Source organism: Falco cherrug, chromosome 3 (assembly GCF_023634085.1).
Source record: "Falco cherrug isolate bFalChe1 chromosome 3, bFalChe1.pri, whole genome shotgun sequence".
Taxonomy (NCBI): Eukaryota; Metazoa; Chordata; class Aves; order Falconiformes; family Falconidae; genus Falco; species Falco cherrug.
In genome coordinates this window covers 108,967,673-108,990,359 of record NC_073699.1, presented here as the reverse complement: position 1 = coordinate 108,990,359, position 22,687 = coordinate 108,967,673, and the positions used below count along the sequence as shown (strand labels likewise).

At 44.4% G+C, this 22,687-nt stretch overlaps 2 protein-coding genes across 6 annotated transcripts; both read right to left on the bottom strand.

Annotated features, from left to right (window-relative positions):
- Nucleotides 1–7,092: 7,092 nt before the first annotated feature.
- CCNL2 (cyclin L2) lies at nucleotides 7,093–17,817 on the bottom strand. Of its 4 annotated transcripts, XM_005437794.3 has the most exons (11): nucleotides 17,437–17,817; nucleotides 16,469–16,543; nucleotides 16,087–16,196; nucleotides 15,692–15,812; nucleotides 14,374–14,438; nucleotides 11,421–11,520; nucleotides 11,230–11,334; nucleotides 10,854–10,995; nucleotides 9,953–10,070; nucleotides 9,763–9,855; nucleotides 7,093–8,449 (listed from the first exon to the last, which is right to left on the bottom strand). In XM_005437794.3, exons 1-11 carry the CDS (start codon nucleotides 17,758–17,760, stop codon nucleotides 8,095–8,097), a joined length of 1,608 nt encoding a protein of 535 aa, XP_005437851.2. In that variant the 5' UTR covers nucleotides 17,761–17,817; the 3' UTR covers nucleotides 7,093–8,094. The 4 variants fall into 4 exon arrangements, with proteins under 4 accessions (XP_005437851.2, XP_055560106.1, XP_055560104.1 ...); XM_055704131.1 differs by lacking the exons at nucleotides 16,087–16,196; nucleotides 16,469–16,543; nucleotides 17,437–17,817 and adding an exon at nucleotides 11,878–13,635 and having other exon boundaries at nucleotides 14,374–15,812; XM_055704129.1 differs by lacking the exons at nucleotides 16,087–16,196; nucleotides 16,469–16,543; nucleotides 17,437–17,817 and adding an exon at nucleotides 12,756–13,635 and having other exon boundaries at nucleotides 11,421–12,254; nucleotides 14,374–15,812.
- Nucleotides 17,818–18,066: 249 nt separating this feature from the next.
- Nucleotides 18,067–21,947, bottom strand: MRPL20 (mitochondrial ribosomal protein L20). Of its 2 annotated transcripts, XM_055704133.1 has the most exons (4): nucleotides 21,788–21,947; nucleotides 20,560–20,670; nucleotides 20,173–20,250; nucleotides 18,067–18,556 (listed from the first exon to the last, which is right to left on the bottom strand). In XM_055704133.1, exons 1-4 carry the CDS (start codon nucleotides 21,872–21,874, stop codon nucleotides 18,383–18,385), a joined length of 450 nt encoding a protein of 149 aa, XP_055560108.1. In that variant the 5' UTR covers nucleotides 21,875–21,947; the 3' UTR covers nucleotides 18,067–18,382. The 2 variants fall into 2 exon arrangements, with proteins under 2 accessions (XP_055560108.1, XP_055560109.1); XM_055704134.1 differs by lacking the exon at nucleotides 20,173–20,250.
- Between the last annotated feature and the right edge of the window lie 740 nt (nucleotides 21,948–22,687).

Here is a 22,687-nt window from a genome sequence, read left to right as displayed (position 1 = left end):
TCTGGAGAAGTCTAATTGAAATATGAATACCTGTCCTTATCCATCAGTTATAGGAAAGAGAAGGAATGCCCCAGCTTTGGTAATAAGTTCTCAGGCAGTGTGAATATCCTTCTTAGTATTTCCATATAGTCTCCTCTACCGGCTCCATGGCATTGTTTTCATAAGGACTGGAAGGAGATCAGGTGCCTTAAATAGATCAGCTGCGAGTGATCCTCCACAACAGGAGCCTTGGGAAGGGCCTTCATCTCCTCCATCCTCTCAAGATTCAGTGGCTTTGGAAATCGCATGGCCCGGGGGGCTGATTACCCTGACAGTGATGGGTGGTAGGCACTCACTGAAGCTTAGCTCAGCCGTGCAGGTAAGAGGCTGGTTTCACCCGTGGAGTTGGGAAGGAATACATAATTCAGCCATACACAAGCTGCTCACACACACACACAGAAATCAATGGCTAATATCAAGGGCGTCAAAACAATCAAAGAAATGTCTGATTACTGCTCTGCCATGTGTAAAAATGAGCGTGTGGGTCTATCGCTCTTTAAATAAAGTGGATCCACAGAATTAGATTACACTCTTCTCTAAAGCTGGTGGGAAAAGCTCATCTTTGTGCAGAGATCAGATGTGGCGACAAGCCAGCAGTAAGGCTGCCCTGTACACCGATACCTGTGTTTTTCTCCTTTCTTCCAAATAAAGCGCCCTTCCAGAAATCTCTCTCTCTCACGAACACTGACACTCTCCTTTTCCAAGTGGTTTCATCAGTTACCTTCCTTCCTATGTGCACTACATTAATTTCAGAACAATTCTCTTTGTGCATTACAAACAGCATTTTGTTGGGTTTGGAGAATTATTTAAAAAAATAAAAAAAATAAATCCAGCAGCCATAAAACTGCTTACTTGACCTCTTTGTGCTTGTAATTTATTCAGCCCTCGCTGTCAGCACATAGGAGCGCTGGAATTTTGCGCGGGTGAGCGAAGCCTGCAGCGGCAGCGCTGGGACTGGCAGCCCCTGGGCTCGTGCTGGCGTGGACACGCCGTTGGGTACCGCAGCACCGCGCAGCCTGCGCCACCCCTCCCACGGCACAGCAGGGCCGCGATCGGTACTGACATAATCCCAGCGTGGGTTTGCTGACCTGAGACGTTGGTGACACCCGTTAGGCACTTTGTGCTTGGTGCCGCACTCGCCATCAAACCCAATCGCAGGTTCTATGGCCCTTTATAAATGCTTGCACTGCTATTTGCCTTCAATTTCTCAGGCATCCCTTGCTGTGTTCCTCCTCCAGCCCCTCTTTCCCGAGTCATGTGGGGGATTCTTCTGCCAGCAGCTTTTGTGATGAGCAGCTGAACAAAAAGGATCCCACCAAAGTCAAGGGGAGGGTCGTCACTGCCAGGGCACAGCCAGGACGCCGCACACAGGCTGCTTGTCTCTTCTCTGGAATTCAGAGCAGTTCTCGAAGGGGAAGAAACAGTCTAACTACAGGAAGATGTTTTTCTCAGTAAATAAAATATATCCTGAAAATCCCCGCTGTTGTCTAGATACACAAGACACAGAACTAGCACATACAGAATTTTACATAATGCAAGGTTCTCCTAAAAAAAACCCCAAAAGCTCTCGTTCTGCTTTTATAGACAGGGAAACCAGGACAAGGTCCAGTCACATGGTCCAAGGTCACACCGAGCTGGAGACAGGTTCCCCGGGGCGAGCAAGGTCCCATCCCGCTAGCGAGGCGTTTTTCCTGAGTAACATGAGGTAGATATCCACGTTGCAAGACATAGCAAGCTACGTATGAGAGAAACACTGCCCAGGGCTCCTTGCCTCACCGGAGACAGCAAACAGCAGCCAGGTCCTGTGCATGCGGGTTCTCTTCCACCAGCTGATGCTGGATCCAAATCTGGCCAGCCCCAGTCACGTCTTCTCCCCTCAGCTCTCATTCTGTCCTTCCCAGCTCTTCCCAAGGTGTTTGCTACAGCTTTTAACCAAGTTCCGTGTACTAGAAGCTAGTTCCTCCAGGCCTACTTTTGTCAAACTCTTGGAGTCCACTCCAGATTTCAGCACGCTGTTACGCACAATCTAAGGCGGCAAATTTTTATGTTGTTCAGCTCAACTCGAGTTGGCTACACCAGAAGCAGAACCGCTTGGCTTAGTAATTTCTCCCCCACATTTAAAGACAGTAAAAACAAGGGTTGTCTGGCAACATTTCCAGAGGATTTACCTGGCAGGACACCGGAGAAAACGTTCCTTTTGTTTTGCATAGAGCAGTATTTTTAAATAATTGCTACTTGCAGTTTCCATATTTGAGTGAGCTCCATCATTCAGCTCCTCTCTGGCTTAGGTCCATCGTCGTGCAGGACACGCTGCAAGGCTGTTTTTATTTTTCTTGCAGGTCTCTGGCGCTTTTGCCACCCAAGAACATATCAGAATATTTATAGTGTTTGTGGAACTGTAAATCATTATTAGAGCGATAGTCTGTGAGCAAAACAAAGTTTAAAAATAGGCACTCCCTCTAACTAAACAGGTTTGAATCGCCAATCCAGAGCCTCCAGGTCAGCAGGATTCAGTCCAAGCAGACTCCAGGATGTCAAACATGGGAAGAGTAGTCGCCCTTCACAGAGGTGCACAAAATACTCTGCCGTAAACCAAAGCCACCATCCGTTTTGGTGCTGCAGACCTGGCCGTGCCAGATCTTAAAGCTGGCTTCAGCTTCTGGTAGACTGAGAGGCACACGCAGCCAGCTCGGCACGAAGGCGGGCGGTTTCTGACCGAGGTGGAACCTCTCTCCCCTTTTACACCACACGTTTTCCCAGCACCCAGCTTGGCGTGGAGGCAGCGTCACTGAAGCTCACGGTACATCCCAGTTAAAATCTCCCTCCTTCCAAATGTCTAACAGGGAATTGAAACCAGGTTTACTCCTTTGATCTCAAAACCTGCAAGCTTTCTTGTTTACTCAATTATTCTTTCATTGCGTCAACTTACCAACATGGTGGGATCTTTCCCTCTCGGTCACCACCCGCCTGGCACACAGAGCTAGAAGTTCCATGTTTGAGGAAATAATTCTTCAGGCTTTCACCTGGAAAAGGAAAGCTTTGGTGACCAACCCTCTGGTGATACAGAGCAAATACAGATCTGAAGGTGCAACCTTCCACCTGCACGTTGGACTTACAGCTGTGGAGTCCATCGGTGAGGAAACTTTTAGCCGGGAAGCCTCGAGGGTTATTCCCCATGAAGGAAGGGGGACTAGGCTGCCTTGCTGGAGCAGGTAGAAGGCTTTTCCCAAGGAAGGAGAACCACAGCCTGGCCAAGACTGTAACACCTTCTAAGCCTGAGGTTTCAGTAAGCGCTGCCCCTCCAAAGGTTCCAGCCGGTGAGAACCTCTCTCCGGGCAGAAGGAAGCGCACGTGAACATCAGATACAGAGAGATCACAGAGGAGTTTGATGTTCTCACAAGCAAGCCCCGTGCTGCGGTTCTGAACACCTGAAGATGTTCAGAAAACACAAGTCATAATCCACCTAAAGAGCTGAGACTTGTATATGCATGCACGTACACAAAACCACGGTGCTTTTAACATTTTAGGTAAATCTCAGCTCTTCCGTTTGCTCAGCCTGATAGATACAGGTTTTTGTGTTTTGCAGTCTTTGTAACCATGAGAACTATAATCTTTTTTGTTTTCCTAAAATGAACATTTAGATTCTCTCACAACTTCTCACTCAGTAGACTACAGGTTGGAAACAAACTCCAAATATTGTGTGATCTGTGACAAAGCCACAAGCACTGGTAGCTGGGTGGAGCTAAAGAAAAAAGGTTGGTCTCAGTAGTGTAAATACAGCGAAACTACTACGCACAGGCTTCAGCTGGAGGAACTAGTCAGGTCAGAGGCTGTCCTATTTTCTGTCCGCAAGGACTTAAGAACGTGTCTGGATTTGAGGACAGGCCTGTACCATCCCTCCAGCTTCCTGAAACATGCACTAGGTCAAACACTGATGCCTAGAAAAGTGCAGTTGATCCTTCGGTGAATTGTGAAAATGATGTCTGAGCAGGATTACACATCATTTATTCTATATTCAGCTCCACTTCCTAGGAAAATGAGTAAAAATTAAAGAACTAAAAGGTTCAGGAAGGAAGTTCTTTGCCAAAGAACTGTCGAGTTCCCCAAAAGCTCATGTGTGGGACTGACAGCAGGGTTATTTCTTAAGTCACAGTGAGGGTACAGACCGCCTCATCCTATCATTTCACAGGAACCACCACCGTTCAGCCAGATACCAGTGGGCTCCCACTGCTACCCCATCAGATGACCCTCAGGTGAAACAAGTTTTTTAATAAGACCAAAAGCAGCCCTGCTCTTTTCAGCTCCTTAGGAAACATCAGGAAAAAAAAAAAAAAAAAAATCAACCGACAACCAGACGTACAGAAACAAAAAGGGGCTCCAAGAGGGCACTAAGCACAGGTAAGGAACAACAGAATGACTTGACACGGTATTTAACATTTTCTCCAATTTCTTTTTCCCCAGGTTCTTTTACAGTGTTGGGCCCAATCACATCCACTTGACGCCCACCACAGGAACTGGGCTTACGAAAGATGAGGCGAACAAATGCAACCTGGTTCCAAGAAAAGGGAATCAGCTGTCAGCTTCTGAGTTGCTTGTAATCGGCAGCACTTACTTCCCCGAGTTGTCTCAACAGTTCCCCAGGGCCGGCTTGCATCAAAACCACCACAGATGTTCATCCACTTCCAAACATTTTCACACCCCAGGAGCTGGCGCTGAGCCCATTTTCTCTTTTCCACGCATCAAGGTGCAAGTTTCTCATGAACCGCTGTTCTGTCATCTCCCCAAGATCACCCGTAGCTGCTACCTGTGCAGTTTGCTCCCTGTTGTACGGGTGAAGAGGACGAGTCATCACCGTTCATGCAATCCAGCTATCTGCCATCTACACTTTAAAGTGAGAGAAACGCACGTTCCATCCCACAGACTTCTGCGGCTTGCTGGATGTTATATTTGGTATCGCCTGGCCAGGTGCCTAAACTAACAGAATGCCCAAGATTCCCAGCTTCAAGGAAATCCAGATTTAATTCCAACGGTTTGTAAATTGACCACTGCAAAAAGCTTAAAGCGAAACTCTGCAATGACTGCTTTGGAATGCCGATCTGGTTATTTTCGGAGTGAAGTATGACAGATAGCACTGTTCTCAGCACAGCACATGCTGGAGAACTACTTGCTTGTAAATCCCCCCGTTACTGAATACACGCGGTAACGCTCTAATCTTGGACTTCCTAAGCGAAGCAGAACAGCCCTCGCCTGCCCTTGGGCTGCGTGCCGTACCACCCTCTGCACCTCTGACATCGACACCCACCCAGCCCCTGCACTTCAACCGTTCTTACGCTTCGTCAAGCTCCTCGCAGCACCTTCCCCCAAACCCACCCCGCTGCCAAGACATTCTGCGGAGCGGTCTGTGTTGGGCTTTTTGCCGGTAAAGACAGATTGTTCTCTCCTAGAACAGGATGTCTTTTAATCCTGTGATATAATCCCTTTTGTTTTGGAACCAAACCACTTTAATGCAAAAACATACACACTTTCTCCTTTGTGGGTTATTTTTTTTTCCTCTCCAGATTTTAACAAATGTACTAAAAAGTGGATTACTATTTATTTAGCACTGTACTGCAGCACAGTAGTTTATAGAGCACAGCTGCTGATTTTTGTGCCAAGTGACACTATGTTCGTGTAGAAAAGTGTTCATAGCCTGGGTCTTACCTTAATCCTCGTCCATGCTACTTGCACCGGCGGAAGGTCACGTCTGTAGTTAGTAGACTTGAGACTTAACTAAGGTAATTCCTCTTTCCGGAGGAGGCAGCAGCTGTGAAACCTGCCTCCCCCTACGCTGCTCAGTTCACGAACTGGGCAAGAGGCAATTCTGGAAGCGTGCAGAGCAAAATGAAGTAATTAAACAGGGAAACGCTGACTACCTTTTAGAACTGGAATTAATAAACACAGTTTTGAGGTCGACCTGCTCCAAGTAATATACATGTAGTAAGAATCAGAAAGACTTAAAATGGGAACTCTCTAGAGAACACTGTTACTTCAGGTTGTTCATATCTGAATAGATCAAAGTTGCTTTTCGTATCACACTGTGTCTGAGCTCCTTTGAGTACTACTCAATTATCTAGCATACCAAGTATGAAATAATTAGTTTCCACCTCTGTGCAAGTCAAGCGAAGGCAGATAGTTTGCAGATTCAGGACCAGATTAACTTACATTCCAAAGCAGGACTCTGCCAAAGCTCCGAGGAGCTTTCCTTGTACACGCTGCCTATCTCAATTAGTTGTCTTTTCTCAGCTGAGATGTAATCAGAACTATGGTAAAGGACTACACACATACTACTTACAGCAAGGTGACCAGGAAATAGCTAGTCTTCTCTCTGCACAGCAAACAGGGTCACCCAACAAAACCATCCAGCAGTGATGCATTTAGAACAAGTAACCGTGTTGTGTAAAGTAGTAATTCCTGTTATGGAATAAAATGCCAGTGGTTGCTGCAGAGGTCAAAAGCATGACTTAGTTCAAACAAGGATTAGTCAAGTTCACAATCAGGTCCACTGGTGATTACGCAGAATAATCCTACCCAACCTCCAGCTCAGGAAATCGGTAGACTAGAGGCTGGCTAAAAGGAAGGCGGACTGCAAATCCTTTCAGCTGCTTTACCTCTACACTCCACATTAAGAAAATTGCCATCAGATTGGGCTGAATTTAAAAAAAGCGTTAGAAGACTCGGTCACACTGAGGTATCTACAAGATTGAGCAGAAAAAAACCTCATGCATCTTGTTTCCTCTGCAGGGGACAGAGTAAGTTTAACAAGCAGGCAGTGGTTCTAGTAAGATCTACTCGCAGAGCTTGAAAGGCTCAAGTAATAGCACCCTACTCCACACAGCACACCATCTACTCCTCCAGGATGGGCCCAGCATGGTACCTACTATAGCTGTGTTCAGGGAGTAACAACTTAGGCTAGCCTTAAATCTACTACAATTTGATGAATCTTCAGCACCAAATTTCTTTCCTTATGAGTAGGCACAGTGGTATAGCTCATAAGAAACTACTATCAAGTAAATGTAATAGAAAATCAAATACTTTAATGAAATTAGGGATCATGAGAGTAACAGCTCAGATATACCACTAGAACTGATACTACTGGGCTGTGGGGTTTTTGCTATGTTTTTTAAATGCTCTGTTCTTCAACAAGCATGCAGATTGACAAACTACTAATTCTTCAGAGTGTCAAAGATCCTGAGTAAAGAATTTCAAACCACTTTAAATGTATATATAGGAAACGTCTTATGAGCTGGTGGCCCGCACACAGCATTGCACAGATAAAAATATACTACTCTCAATACACAGAGCTAAATACTTTCACATTTATCAGAATTTTCTACACAAGTCTTTTGATAGAATTCAAGTTTTGAATTTTCTGTATATATCTTCCACCTGTATTAAACAAATGCTTATTTACATTGTGGATAAAGTGTAAAGGCTAGTAAGGCCATATTCCCATACTGTAACACTGCAAAACATATATACACATATATAACCTAATATAGGCAACAGTTCTAAAATAGTCACCTTAACATTTGTACAACATAACTGAGTCAGTATGAAAAGACAGCTTTGTTAGCACCAAGCCACTCCAATGGTTTTTATGAACTGTCTGGAGCCTTCTAGTTCCACAGGGAAGGACTGCTCAGCCCAGCATTCCAACTACTGAGCAATGGAGGTCCTGCTTGCAGAACTGGAAGTCCCAAACAACACTCCACTGCACTACAGTATGGAAATTGCTAAAGAGCAGGCGTAGGAGCATCCAGCGAGAAGTTCTGCACTGTTATTAGGTGACACTCCAGCAGAACAGTCACCAAGACATTTATCAGATTAAGCCTTTCACATCATCCCATCCTGTCAGTGTCTCTCCTTTGGATTCACGACAGCAAGTACAGAATTGCCAGCAGAATGGACATTACTCAAGCTAGGTGGTTTACAAGCCAGGTTAACCCTATACTGCAAAGTTCAAACAGAGAAGAGCTCCACTGCTTAAATTCCAAAGGAAAGAACTTTTTGCTTTATTTATCGCCTATGCCTACTGTGGCCAGGATGGTCTCGGTCATAGCGATGACTTGCCCGCTCATAGGAGCGTGAACGCTCATGCCTGTGATTTCGGTAGTAGTGACTCTTCTTCTTGTACTTCCCTGAATGGTCAGAGCGCTCCCGGGATCGGCTCCTGGAACGCGATGAACTCCTGCTGCGTGACTTCCGTGGCTTGTGCGTTGAGTATTTGTAGTCTTTTGACTTCTTGTAACTTCTCACCTTGGAGCCTTTGTAGCTAGAGCTGTGGTTGAACTGTCTTGGGGGAGAGTCACTGCGGCTCCTGGAACGGCTGTGGGATTTGGAACCGCTTGATGTAGAGTAACTTTCACTTTTCCTAGGGAAACAGAAAAGAACAGGAGAGAAAACAGGATTTTCTTAATATTACACAGAATTACTCTGTGATACTACTAGCACCTAAAGGTAGTCCCAATACATATATACACACTTCAAGTACCATACAGACAAATGCTTCTCACTTGCAGAGCCAAGGTGTGCAAACACACTTTGAGAGCAGGCACTTAATTCTGTATTTTGTCGTTCAGAACCCCATGATAACTAATTTTGTGTCCTAGGCTTGACCACATCTGGTTACATTAGAAATACTGATTTTTAGAAACTCGTATCTGTTTGGTGTATAGCAGTCCTGTCTCAGTTTTAGGTTTTTTCCTTCACTATTCAGAAAACAAGCATGAATAGCTAAGAGTAACTGCCAGATTCAAAGTGCTACCAACAATGAGACAAAAGGTAAACCTACTCCTGCTTCGCTTATGGTTATACTGTCACCAAAACACCCAAGTTTGGAGTTTATGTTCCTTTCTGTCTCTTTGATTTCCCCTTTATGGGTATGTATCATTGGTTATATGCTGAACTTTAAAATCTGCTTTCTGTACTGCCTTTGACTTTAAAGATGTTCCATTACATTCAGGTAATTACTAAAAGGCAATTTTGAATTAAAAATTGAAGAATTTTCATCAGCAGATTTTAGCTTTGGTCTTTTCCCACACAGACATTAACACAAAGCCATACTTTTGTCAGTACCCACCCAAACCCAATGGGATGGACTGCTGAATAAGCCACCAAACTTGCATTGACTGAAGGGCAAGAATCTCTTACTAGATACTCCCAACTGGATACAAAACAGGATCATTTTTTATTTTATGAATTAAAAGTTTTGTAGGAACAACAGCCAATGAGACTAAGGCTGGAGTGAAAGGTTCATCTACTGTGGAAAATGGTTTAACTACTCCAGTACAGTTTAGTAAAAAGGTAACTCCATAAAGGCTGTAGCCACAAACACCCAACTGTACATATAAAACTTTACATATAAAAACCCCAAACCGATACACAAACCCTGCTGCTCGGTGGGCCACGTGTCACCAATAAAACAGGCTGACAGTGGAAAATGTCACAGTATATTTACACTCTTTCAGCCTGTTTGGCACAGGTATGACAAGGTCAGAGACAGCAACTCCCTTGACCTGTGAGCCAAAATAGTACAACTTTCTAGCCGTAACATTTCTGGAGTTTTAACTAGCAGCACATACTGCTTTGGTATTCCACAGCCCCCGCAGCTGAGAAACTACCAAAGCTCACCCTCTGAAACTGGGAGCTTTTTGCAGCATACCCTGCCTTTGTGACAGTACATACCTGTGCTTAGGGGATGCAGATCTGGACGGTGATCTTGAATAACTTTGATCTCTACTTCCACTTCGACTTCTGCTTTCTCTTCCTTTCTGAACGCTGCAAGAGAGAATAAACAGAACGTTACATTGCTTAAAGTAGGGCTGGGGAAAAAAAAAAAAAAAATAAATCTGCTTCCTCAATTTGAAAGCCTTACCCGTTTACTGGGCTATTTGAACTCATTCTTTTTGCTCCCTCTGTTTTCCTTTTAGCATTCTTCATTGCCTGAACCGGTAGTGGTGAAGGTTTATTTCCTTTAACCTCTTTTGGAGACTCTAGAAAAACAAGCCTTTGTTACCTTATCTTGAAAGTATGAGTAGCGACTGAAAGAAGGACTGAAGCCTCCCCTTGCCCCATTTCCCCATCTTTGTAACAATCAGTACTACGTGCAGTTTGCATGTATGTGCACACATGCATGCCCACACAGCCACCCACGTGACGCAGAACTGAAGAAGTTCACAGAAGGCAGAAGTTAACCTGAAACATTTCTGCCCAAACACTGAAGGAACGCCAAGGAGTTAACTGCAACAGTAACACATTGCTTTCAAAGCCACTTCAGGAAGGCAGAACAGCAACTTCTTTTTCCCGCCCATCATCCAGTATCTTATTAAAGGTAAACTGAGGAGGAAGATGGTAATTGTTATCTCCTAGGCAGAATGTACGAGACCGGAAACTTTTGACCAAATATGCAGGAAAATATTCCCTACCCATCACCCAAAAAATACTACTCCTGCCAGAGATCCTAATCATACCTGTGCTTCAGTATTGCTTTAGCATAACATGCCAGTTCCAAGTATTTGTTTGAGTTTGTTGCCAAAACTACATAATAGCAAGCCCCTGTACTACAGAAGTTTAAACCTTAATTTTAGAATTACTGGATTTTAGCCTTTTATTTGTTTCAAGAAATTACAAAGTTATGATGCTATTCAAACTCTGACATTTGAATAGTTGTTAAAGCCAGCTTAAAAAAATAAAACCCACACTGTTTATGCATCCCAAAGGGGTAAATACATATTTAAGATGAGAAAGTTATTAAAAACAAGTTATCCACTATTTACCATTTTTCGGGATAGGGGAAAATCCTGAAGTGTTATCCAAACTTGGGGCTCCCTCAGGTACTAGACCTTTAGCTTGTGCTTTTGCCTCTTCGATAGCTAATTTCTTCTTTTCTATTTTACTTTCCAGATCAGATAAATCAACCTGTGAACACAGGAGGACCACTTATGACAAAACTTTGTAAATTCAACTTTCTGCTTACTCACTTCTGGGAGGGGGAAATAAATAAATAAATCTAAAGAGACACAGACACTAGAACTATCCTGTTCCACTTCATGTACCAGGCTTGCAGCTAGTTTCAAATGGGATAAGGTTTCCCAACTCATGTCCTAAGCTGCAGCCTCTAATGAACGCTCACAATATGAAAAACTAGCAAACCTTTTTCCGAGTATAGAGCTGCAAAATTTTTAAGCAGATTTCTTGAATTTCTTCCTCTGTTGCTCCAAAGAGTAAAAACCAGTGTGGACGATTAGGAAGTGGAATCTGAAAGGGAAGGCAAGGCATGCTCAGTTTTTTGCTTCTATTAAAACACCTAACAAATTTGAAATTAAAAGGAACTGCAGGCTCACCTCCAGCGTCCTAGCTGCAAGGTAAATACATGCACAGGCAATGCTTTCTGGCTGGAATCTTACAAAGACATCTGTTCTCAAGCTATCATTCATATAGTTCCTGAAAGACAGGATATCAGGAAAGTTGCATGGCACTGCAAAGTTGCTTGTGTTTTTTTGGTTTTTGTTTTTACTTCTACAAGGACTATTTCTTTCTGCATTCAGTGACTAGACCTCAACATTATACTCCTGTAAATCTAAAGAAAAGTTGAATGATTTTAAAAAAAAAAAAAAAAAAAAAATAAAAAAAATCCCTCAATGGGAGGGATGTGTGACAGAAATTAAGTTTGACTGACTGACTGGCTGCTGAAAATTCAGTTGTGAAAAGAGAACCAATTTTAACTTCACTTTTCCTTCTGGATCTCTACTGGCCTGCTCTCATGCAACAGACAAAGTTATTTTCATCAAGACAACATACAATATAATCTGAAGTACTCAGATATAGATTTTTAGGTTCACATGTTTCTCTGCAATACGGCTGAACCCAGATGGTTTGCTGAAAGCTGCAGCTCCTGTAGTAGTCCTCCCATGAAAACGCAGTCCACTTCGGCACACGTCAACCTCCACTGGAGATTTAAGGGGTTCCCTTTCCTTCCGAAGCGTTTTTTTCCATCCAAAAGAGAATTCTTTTTGATGCAAAAAGCAGCCATAGAAGAAATCAGGGTGTTTGCGAACATCAATTCAGAAGAATACTCAGTATTCAGGCAGATCTCCTCTTTGGCACATGAAATAAGGTTTCCAAATTGTCCCATTTCAGTAAGGTTGCTTAAAATGAATATTCACAGAATGAGAAAACTGTAAAATATTGCATATATTCCAGTCAGTACACTTAAGCATTATTCTTCTAAATCTTAAATACACAAAGTAAATTCCTCTGAATCTGTCAGCTGACGTGCTTAAAAAGATCTAGATTTTTGAGCACATATGCCAAGCAAAGTATCAGATGGGGAAAAGCTAAAACCAGACACAATAGAAAGTCCTCAAAAGAATACGCTTTCTGAAAATAGTAATTAACCATGTGGGTACCCAGTATACAAGGATTCACTAACCCCCAAGGCATCCTAACCAGAGCCCACAGTCCAAACACCTGTAACCAGTTTACACAGGACAGACAAAAGGAACTTGAACCCCAAAAGCATCAAACTCCCACCCGCCCCAGTTATCTTACATTCCTGTTCACACAAACAGCAACTGCTACCCCAGAGAAGCAATGCTAAATAAACATCAGCTCATCTTTCTGGGAAAGAGGAACTTCAAAACCTACTTTTCTTGTCCCACAACAAAGAGAGCACAAACCTTTTGGCAAAAGAAGCAATAAAGAAAAGCGGTACGTCAAACATCTGGAAGTCATACAGCCTTTTTCTAATTTGCCAAATTGAATAACATGCCTGCTTCCAAGTTTGGTCTGCATATTTTCCCTGTGGGCTCAGAATCAGACACATGAGGAAATGAATCCTTGTTACAATATTTTAAGAAAAAAGTAATGTTGTAAAAACACACATTTCAAAAAACCAATTATACTGGATATCCACCAGTTTCCAGGTACTAGAAGCAACAAGCATCAGCACACAAATAATTTATTTTAACAAGTGAATTGCTTCTCAATTAGGCAAATTTCCTCCCTCCTCCTCACCTAACCTTCTTTTCATTACAAGTAAAAAATTGGAAATGAGTAGTCACATCCGAGTACTCCATGCAATGGTACTGGGAAAGCCGGTAGCGGGAAGTTTCTCTAAGCACTACATTTGACTCTAAGCTTCACATATGTACTCAAATGTCTCCTCAAACTAGTTTACAAATAGACAGCAGGTTTCAGGTTTTGTTGTGTTAATTCATCTCTTTTAAGACTTAAATCCCACCTTAATTTGCTTTATCATTTAAGAATACATTATTTTAACAGTTATAGAAGCATAACATTAAAAATCTTTCAGAACTGCAACAATCAGGTTATCAAATATACAGCAGTCAAAAGGCACAATGAAAATAAAAGTCAAAAAAGTGTAAGCACAAGAAGCAGTTGGCCAGTTACTATACTATCATGTATATACCACCTGTCTAGAGTCAGCCTTCTCTTTGGAGAGCCTGCTTTGGTTTGACTGAAGACGGCAGCTATCCCTGCACCATAGCGCTTGGGCAGCAGAGGAGAAGTCTTAGTCACTTACCCTCAGAGGCTACCCTTTGATTAAAAGAGTACAGAAAAGAAAAGTCAAAACTGGTTCTCTACACACAGGTCACAGTACCAGACAGTTCAGTCAGCAGAAATATGATCTTTGGATTCACTAACGGTTTTTAAACCACAGTATTCTTAAAAAGCATTCTTGTTTAAAGCATTAATCTATTCATTAAGTTTAAGACCTGGAATTTTACATAAGCTTCCCATCCCCAAGCAAATCTTTACTGTAAAGAGAGCAACAAGGCAGAGGACATTTCTTGGCAAACATGGAAACATTTGAGTTTATCCAGTCTTAGAAGCTGACATCTTGCATTGTCCATATAGGCAAAAGAAATTTATCTGTGCTGAGTTTTTGGTACACCTGTAATCAAGCTCAAGCCATGGGAAAAGCCACTTCCCAGCACTAGTAACAGAGTTTTTAACTATACATCATTTTCTCTGAAGGACAAAAAACCAAGAAAGTGCTATAACCCACTCAACATTTTCCTTTCAGCTGAAAAGTGAAAGCAGAGAGGAGGGAAGTGAGAAGGCAGGGTGGAAAGCTACCTTACCATTAAAACAGCACCTCTAACTTAAGAGGCCGATCAACATTTGGGTAGTAGTTTGGGCCACACCAAGAAACAGTGGAGCTGTCTGGTGTGGCCCACAATCATATCCGAGCAATGCTGCCCAGAGTGCCTCAAGTGACATATTTCTGCTACTGCCCCTGCTGGTCTCTTGTAACAAAGAAAATCAACTTACCATGAAGTCTGGACCAGGTGTTGGTTACGTTCACATTCTAATACCTGAAGGTACATAACGATTATCTGGAAGATACGGGTTATTGTGTTATTAACAAGAATCTTGAGAGCCACCTATTTATTTCAGAGGGAGACCCATGAGGCATCTGTTATTCTCTTCCAAGTTCTACAACACTCCACAGGAGAGCGTTTGCAACATCCCCAGCATTTATTCACACTGCTTCTGCTCTCCAATGCAAAAGCTGGACACTCAACCAGATCTGACCTTCCTAGCTCTCCGTCTTCCGAGCTCAGGCATCATGCTATTCATCTAGATGTCTCGTCTCGTCTTCAACTGTTTTCAAACTATGTATGTTCTCCTATCAAACCCACGATTCCTTTTAGCTGTAAACTTGGGAGAAAATATCACTAGCTGCAATAAGCAGTAAGAAATATATTTTTTTGCAGAGAACAGATCTAACACGTTGTGTGTTGCTGGTTTATTCAGGTCTGGGTTTTTCTCTTAGGTTTGAAAGGAAAACAAGGTTGCAGATAAAGACTATTCTAATAGAAAAAATTCATACCAATTAACAAACAAGTACAATTGTCCTCTGGGGGACTGGTAACATGAACGAATGACTGAATTTAAGTCAAGCAGGCTTAAAAAGACTTTTAAGACAGCAGTAGTTTTTAGAGATCCCAAGTCCTGCTGTCACAGAAGTAGCAGGTTCTTCTTCCACACTTAGCTACTTATGGGATAACACTAACGGTACTAAAGCGCCAATTTAAAACATTTGCAGTAGTTGTGTCTTTCAAGTACCATTCCTAGTCTGGCACATGATATTTATATATTGAGAACCATCTCATTTCTGGTCAAGTCCTTCACATCTGAGTGTACTTTTTAGAATATAAGCAGCACTGCTAAATAGCTCATCAGGATTTAATAACCTCGGCATGTATCCAACAAGGATTGATCATGACACGCAGTGTTTCTGGTAATAGGCTATCACAATCCTAGGTCTCCAAATTCCTTTCTGCTTAAGAAACTACATTTAGTTGACGTTTTCCAGCACCACAGCTACCTGCTTATATAATTTGACTTCATGGAATACTTAGCATCTGCATCCACCTCCAGTCGTCTTTCAGCAGTGGCACAAGACCAACTAGTAAGAATCTCTTAAATGAGAAAGAAGACATCGAGAACATAAGATGCTAGCTTTACCGAATTAACTAGCATTATCATATACAAACGATACAGCTTCCATGCATTTAGGCAGTCTACTCAAAGCATTTACAGAGTATGAAATGCTTATTATAAAGTTCACTTATACAGTACAAACCTTATGAGGGTGCTTTACGTGAACACAAAATCCCAACTCCTTTAACACTCTTCTTTCTGCCTTAATAATTTGATTCTTCAAGTTCACATATTCTTGATCCAATATTAGAGGCACAGGTTTTCTGCAAGACAATTTCAAATTCTGAAGACGATCTTAACCTCTGAGAGTACTCACATGCAGGCTGTGTTCGTGTAAATGTAAAGAGACATCACTCCTTCTAACACCAAAAGCATTTACTTAATAAAATGGGTCAACTCACTTTTCTCCTTCATGGGATTTCTTCAAGATGTTCATTGATTTACAAAACAGGGAATGATCCTATCACTGGCCCATGAAGTTTAAAAACTTTAAACTACAACATCAATACTTCCGATTATTTCAAAGTCTAAACTTACTTTTTTTCCCGTAGATGTCTAAGGCGATGGAACACATTAATTACATCCCTTATGCGTCTTGGTGCTTCTTCAATTTTGGATGCCAGATGAACACAGGCCATTGACACATGCTGAAATACAAGTATTGCAAGATACTGATGTTTTGCTCAACTCAGGAACTGATCTCCTCCAACAGCTTAAGGAGGGATAACAAGAGAAAATGGTGGTAAAAGAAGGAAACACTAAAAATTTGTACAAAATCAGTACTACGTAGCTTTGTAAAAATCATACCGATCGAGAAGTAAAATCTAAAGGTTAGTTACTAACACTCTGATCACATCTAACGTGGCAAAACAGATCAAATAACATTTGTAACCATATGCATCTTTTAATGTTTTCTTACCTCCATGGAATGCTTCACAAAAGACTTGGTATAAAAAAAGCGTTGAAATAGCACCTGTCCTGTAGCCATGGCAACCTGAAAAGGAAGAAATCACAACAGGTATTAATAAAACAACTTCCAGTTCCAACGCGACATTACCTGGAATGACTTCAACAGATTTAAGACCCAGAGGATGAGCTAAGCTGTATTTAGGCACGGGAGTAAATTCAGTGGGATCTAAGGAAAACTAGCACCCCCTACCTCTGTAACAGATTAAGTTGCCCAAAATGTTATCAACACCACAAACACTGTAAGTAAAATCGTTAATTTCTTTTATCAAGTATTAAAACATGTGCCAAAGCACAGAAAAATAAATAAAATAGTAATAATATACCCCCTAAACGCTAGAATCCAGTAGAACTGGGAGGAATGGCAGTATACCAGAAAAACTTTATTTGTTCCGTGGTGGAAGGAGGAGGTGTTTCCTAATCATATTATGATTTGCATATACTCGTAACACAATCTGAGCGGCCGAGGTTGGGTAGCTAGAGAATGCCTGTAAAGTTTTACGCTCAGGAGAGCAACGAGACTCGGGGGGAGTGGAGCTCGCCAGGAAACAAAGCCCTTCCGAGGTCACGGCAGCCCCCGGGAGCGCCAGAGGCCTTCCCCTCCCGCCGCCCCGGCGTTAGGAGGGCGCTGCGGTAGCGCTGGGGCGGCGCCGGAGGCTGTTGCATCACCCGCTGCCGCCCGGGCGGGGAAGGCCGCAGGGCCGGCGGCTTTCGCCTTCCACAGCCCGGCCAAAAGGGGCACTCCCCGGCCGCCCCCCCCACCTCTAGCCGCGGGATGGCGGCCTAGCCACCGAGTGCCGGCTCCGCCCGCCACCGCGGCCTAGCCACCAAAGCTCGGCCCGGCCCCGCGCCCGCCCCGCCGCGGCCTTCTCCCCCGGCCAGCGGCGAGGCCTTCCCCGCCGTGCCGCGGCCCAGCCCTACCTGCGGGAGCCGGAGCAGGATGCCGGCCGCCTGGATGAGCTCGCAACCGGTGACGCGCAGCTCGGTCTCGGTGTCGGGATCGAGCCCGCTGCTCATGGACGGGGTGAAGCGCAGCGTGTGCTCGGGCAGCAGGCAGTTCTCCAGCGTGATCAACACCCCCGAGTACAGGCGGTCCCCGATCAGCACCGCCCCGGGGCCCGGCACCGGCGCACCGCCGCCTGCCGGGGCTGATCCCGCCGCCGTAGCGCCGGCGGCCTGAGGCCCCGCCGGCCCGCTGCCTGCCACCGCCACCACGGCCGCCGCGCTGCCCGACCCCGCCGCCATTTTGTGGTGGTGCCGCCGCCTCGCCTGCCTCCGCTCTCCTTCCCCGCCGGGCGGCGCCTCTGCCCACCGCCCCTCCGCTTCCGCTCCTCGCCTATTGGTGGGGCGCGGCGCAGCGGCGGCCGCCCATTGGCCCGGCCCCTGTGACGTCTGACGCTAGCCGCGGGCCGAACGCAGCGGCGCCACGCACCGCTTGGGCATTTGAACACGGCGAAGGGGGCGGGACTTCTGGCGCCCGCCACCGCCCTCCGCAGCGCCGCGGCCTGCGCCCCCCCCGGGCAGGGTTTTCCCTTAAGTCACCGTTCAAAATTGTAGTGGCTACCAAAAAACATCTTTATTAAGTCCTTAACAGAAAGTGTGCCCGTTACGGCCGTCGTTAACACGGGAAGTCCTACAGGCCCGACGCAGCACCGCTAACTTCCACCCGCAGCTTCCAATTCTGGGCGTTCCAGTTAATACAGGGGGAAAAACGGTCACCAAGGCACAAGTGTCACACCCGCAGCCACCCGTCCTCCTTCTAGAACCATCCTTAGAGGATGTGCCCCGCAGCGACGGCCTGGGCAGCAGCCTGTGAGTGAGGGCACCTTGCAATACCAGCTCTTGTCTTAACACTTGTCTCTCAGCATCAACAGTGGTGCACGATGCGTGAAAATATCCCCTCCGGTTCTTTGCCATCTCCCAGGGCGGCGAGGAAGCCTTCCTGCCTCCTCCTCTGGGCAAGGGCAGCTAGCGACTTGAACGTCTTCGGCTCATAAATAGCCAAATCAGCAATCATTTTCCTATTCAGCTCCACCTGGGACTAAACGCAAGAAAATTTGGTTGGTTAACCACTGTAATTTTTAGGAACAACACTGCAATGCTTAACGACTGCCTGAGGTCTTAAGGCAAATCCATCTTCTTTTTCTATCCTGTACAGTTTTGGAACTATTAGAGAACTGTCAGGCACGACCACTCAGTTATGGATGTCTCCTTAAGCCACCGCGCAAAATTTGTTTACTGACTTTCTCAAAGTCTTCCTGGTAGAAACCAAGAACTAAAGAAGAATCTCCTTATTTTGTGGAAGGACATGTGTTACCAGTTAATCCATGGCATTTGTTTCAGTTCTGAGACATATTCAAGTTCACTTGTTGTGCTAGAAGCTGCCTGATATCTTAAAATGTGCCCTGGATTAGAGAATCAAAGACTGCAGGATCAAATACCCTTAACACTAGATATTGCACGGTTAACTGTGTATTAGTATCTAAGAGGGAGGTATTACACAGAAGTTTGCTCATTTTGGATCTTTTAACAGAGAATCTTACAAGAATATATTACTCTGAGACATGAATCAAAGGGACAGGCATCTTGCAGGAAAAAAAGGAGAAAAAAAATAAAGGAGAGAGAAAATAAAAATAAAAATTAGTTAGCTTTGAGGTAGTGTTTGATTCTTTTCATTAAAGTACAAGAAGAGTAACCAGGAGAATGAGTGTATAAATTTCAGAAACTGTAACACTTTACAGGAAACATGTCAGAAAACCTAGAAAGTTATATATTTATTTGAAACAGATAAAATGTTTTGAAATATGCTATAAATTTGTATGTAGTTCCACTTCTAAGCAGCAGAAACGCTATCTTTTTATGATCAGAGCCAGGAGAAACAAGTTTTAATTTTACAGTTCCACTATAAAAAATTAAAACCAATTCTCCAGCATGTTTAAGAACAAGGGACAATGGCACCAACTCCCTACACTGTCCCTGCTCACCAAAACACAAAGCTAGTTGTGAAAAGAGCAGAGATTTCTTAGGGTTGTTTTTGCTAATTCAAGCTTTGCATTTTAAAATTTCTTGAAGTAAAAGGAAAGGTAGCTGTTACTTAATGCCTGCAGTAGCAATAAGCATAAAAAGCATTTTACAAGCCTCATTCTTAAGATGCGCAGTAGAAGTTTTGGGGACAGAACAAGGTGTAGTAAAACAGCTTTCACCAGGATAAAAGGGGATTTTGCATATAGGGAAGAGAAACAGGTTTAGGGCAGAACTTACTTCCTGAAGTGAATGAAAGTCCTTTCATAAGCGGGAGGCCTTTCATCACTAGAACTAGGAAGCAGGACAGTGCTGGCAGAAGTTCAGTCAGACAGAAGGAGCTTTTCAGCCCCTCCACCACACCCTATGCTGCTACTGCCTGCTCAGGCCCCAGTTTGGAAGTCCCCACCGTTATGGCTCAAAGATTAGCAAGTGAAGGCCGCAGCTTCAATTCCTTGCAGTTGCATTTTGACACAGTAACCAGCAACCCTTTGGTATGTTTTGTCAGACTACATCTACTTGAAAGATTTCAGAGTTTAAGAAATTAATTTGCCTGGCACTTCAGAAGACCTCTGTCAATGACATTTTCTCTGATTTGTTGTTTCAAAGTAATTATTCTTCATGCATCGTCCTTACCTTAAGTAAATTGCTTATGAAAGATGGGTATTTCAAACCATGTTCAAGAGAAGCTGCTTCAATCCTAGTGATCCAGAGCTAAAAGTGTAAAAATTAACAACCTGAATAAAAAATACTTTAAAAGTAAACCTTTTGTCTTGCTGATCTGCTCACGCTTGGTAAACGTAACATTTTCAGACCTAAAGTCTTCTCAGTGCAACGTATACATCTATGAACTTCAGAATGGGAGCTGTTTCAGACCACAGAGGGAGTATGTTTACTTTAAACTCGTATTTTTGACCCACTGGTAAAACACTTTGAGAGAACCCTCCCCCAGTAAGGACAGTTGCTATTTCAGTTCCACTTTTCTCCCATTTTCATGTTCACATCTAATGTTTTGCTCTTTACCGCTCTTAGAAATCTCTTCTTCTCTCTTCTGGCCTTTGTAGACTTCACAAAAGCTCTCCGAACGCTTCGTATAGCCAGGCTATAGCAGCGGTTCTTCCTGCCACGAAAATGCTGAAAAGAAAACAAGATGTTCTTGTTCAGTTGTCTTTAAGACTGTTTTACAAGTTAACCCTTCAGCAATACTAATATATGCTCATGTGTATTTCACAACAAGGATCATGAAATACCTCACAAACACCAGCTAAGCCTTCAGTTGGCATACAATGAAAATATTCTTGCCTCGCTTTATAGCATGGGAAACACATAAAGCTAAGGAATTGGAGCAGGCTGAAAAAATTTCAGACCAGCATGAAGGAGCCAAAAGCAGCCCCCATTTTAGGCTGCGGTTCTGGGGGGAAGGCAACCACAAAACCATCTTCAGTGCTTTCAGCCAACCCCTAAACTCACACATGTATTCTCCTTCCTCAGCTGCCCCCTCAAGTTTTGTCTGTGTGAATACAGGGATGGGACAGGAGCCTCTGATATGTCAAAAATATTACAGCTGCCCAAACAGAAAGTGTAATCAAAGTTTACCGGTGGTAGCTGACAGTCATCTAACATGAAGCAGGAGGAAGCAGCCAGTGAAATAAGTAACTACTACAGGTACTGTGGGTAGCTTAGGCACTACAACACCAAGATACCTGTCACTTACTACAGCATTTTCCATCAGACTACTACAGCAAATGTACTACCTCCCAGGACACCGACAGTCTGCCCTTGGAAAAGCTTTTTCCCAAGCCTAGGTACAACACTTTGGACTTCAATTAAATCACGTTTGGAAGCAATCCTTCTAAAACGCACTGAAGAGCATGGTTAAAAGCGGTGGGGTTTTTTTACTGCTTTGCCTAGTGAAAAAAATAACCCCAAAGAAACCACGAGACCCCACAACCGGGCGGTATTTACAGGGGGCTGCTCCTGTCAGGCCCGGGGTCGTCCTGCCGCAGCTCTTGTAGCCCCACACCACAGCTAGCCCGCGTTACTCTCCGCCTCCGGTGCAACCCGCACAGACCAACGGCCGCCCACTGAAAGTTCGACGCTGACGCAGACCCTCGACGTTTCTAGAAAACAAGGCCGCTGCGCCCCCTCCCCCCGCCGCCGCGAGCGGCCCTGCCGGCCCCTCAGTAGCACGCCGGGCCGGGGCAGGCCGGGCCGCCCGGGGCAGGGGGCAGCAGGCGGCCGGGACACTCACCCGCGCATACTTGAGCACCTCCTGCACCCTCCAGAAGCGGTCGGTGAGGCGGCTGCGGAGCCAGCGCGGCGCGCTCAGCAGCACCATGGCGGCCCCCGAGCCCGCCGCCCGCCTTCCGGGGCGGGAACATGGCGGCGCGGCCCTTCCGCCTCCCTCAGCGCCCCCTCCGCGCCGCTTCAGGGCCTGCCCCCCTCGGTGACAGGCCGTGCCGTGCTGTGTCTGCCCAAGGCTGGCGACAGTCCCCTCAAATCGCGATCCACGTGCTGCCTAGCGCAGGGCTGTGTCTCTGGCCGAGATTCGCCTCAGCAGCCGAGCAGGGCTGTGGGTCTGGAGGATTTAGTGGATACTCGGGGATAACGTGCATTAGTGTTTCTGTGGTGGTGCTTGATGGCTCCTGCTGATGACTGGAGAGTTTTGAATTTTATACATATAAAATATATATGTATATACACACACATATATATGTATACACACACAGAGGCCCTGAAAACGTTGTCTCCATTTTCTGTCTGTAGCACCGTGCCAAATGCTTTTTACAAAGAGATTAAATTATGGTTGCTGCTGATCTTTTCTTGGATTTAACAAGATAATGCCTCTCCTACTCATCAAGCTCCTTTCACAACAGCTGTCAGCATTCCATTCCGCAGTAAGAAGCTACAGATATGCTGCGTTCAGCTGTTTGTTGTTGCTCTTGGCTAAGCTTTTCTCCAGTCAAAGGTAACTACAGGTCCAGTCCACCTGATACCAGGAAATATTTACCTGTGTGCTTAACTGTAAATGTTGGAACTACTTATCCATGGCATTGGCGAACTGTACAACACTGTACTATGTAGTTTAGCTACTAGTAGAACATTGCATTGTATAGTTTATAACCACATAGTAGATAAGAACCTGTCTGAA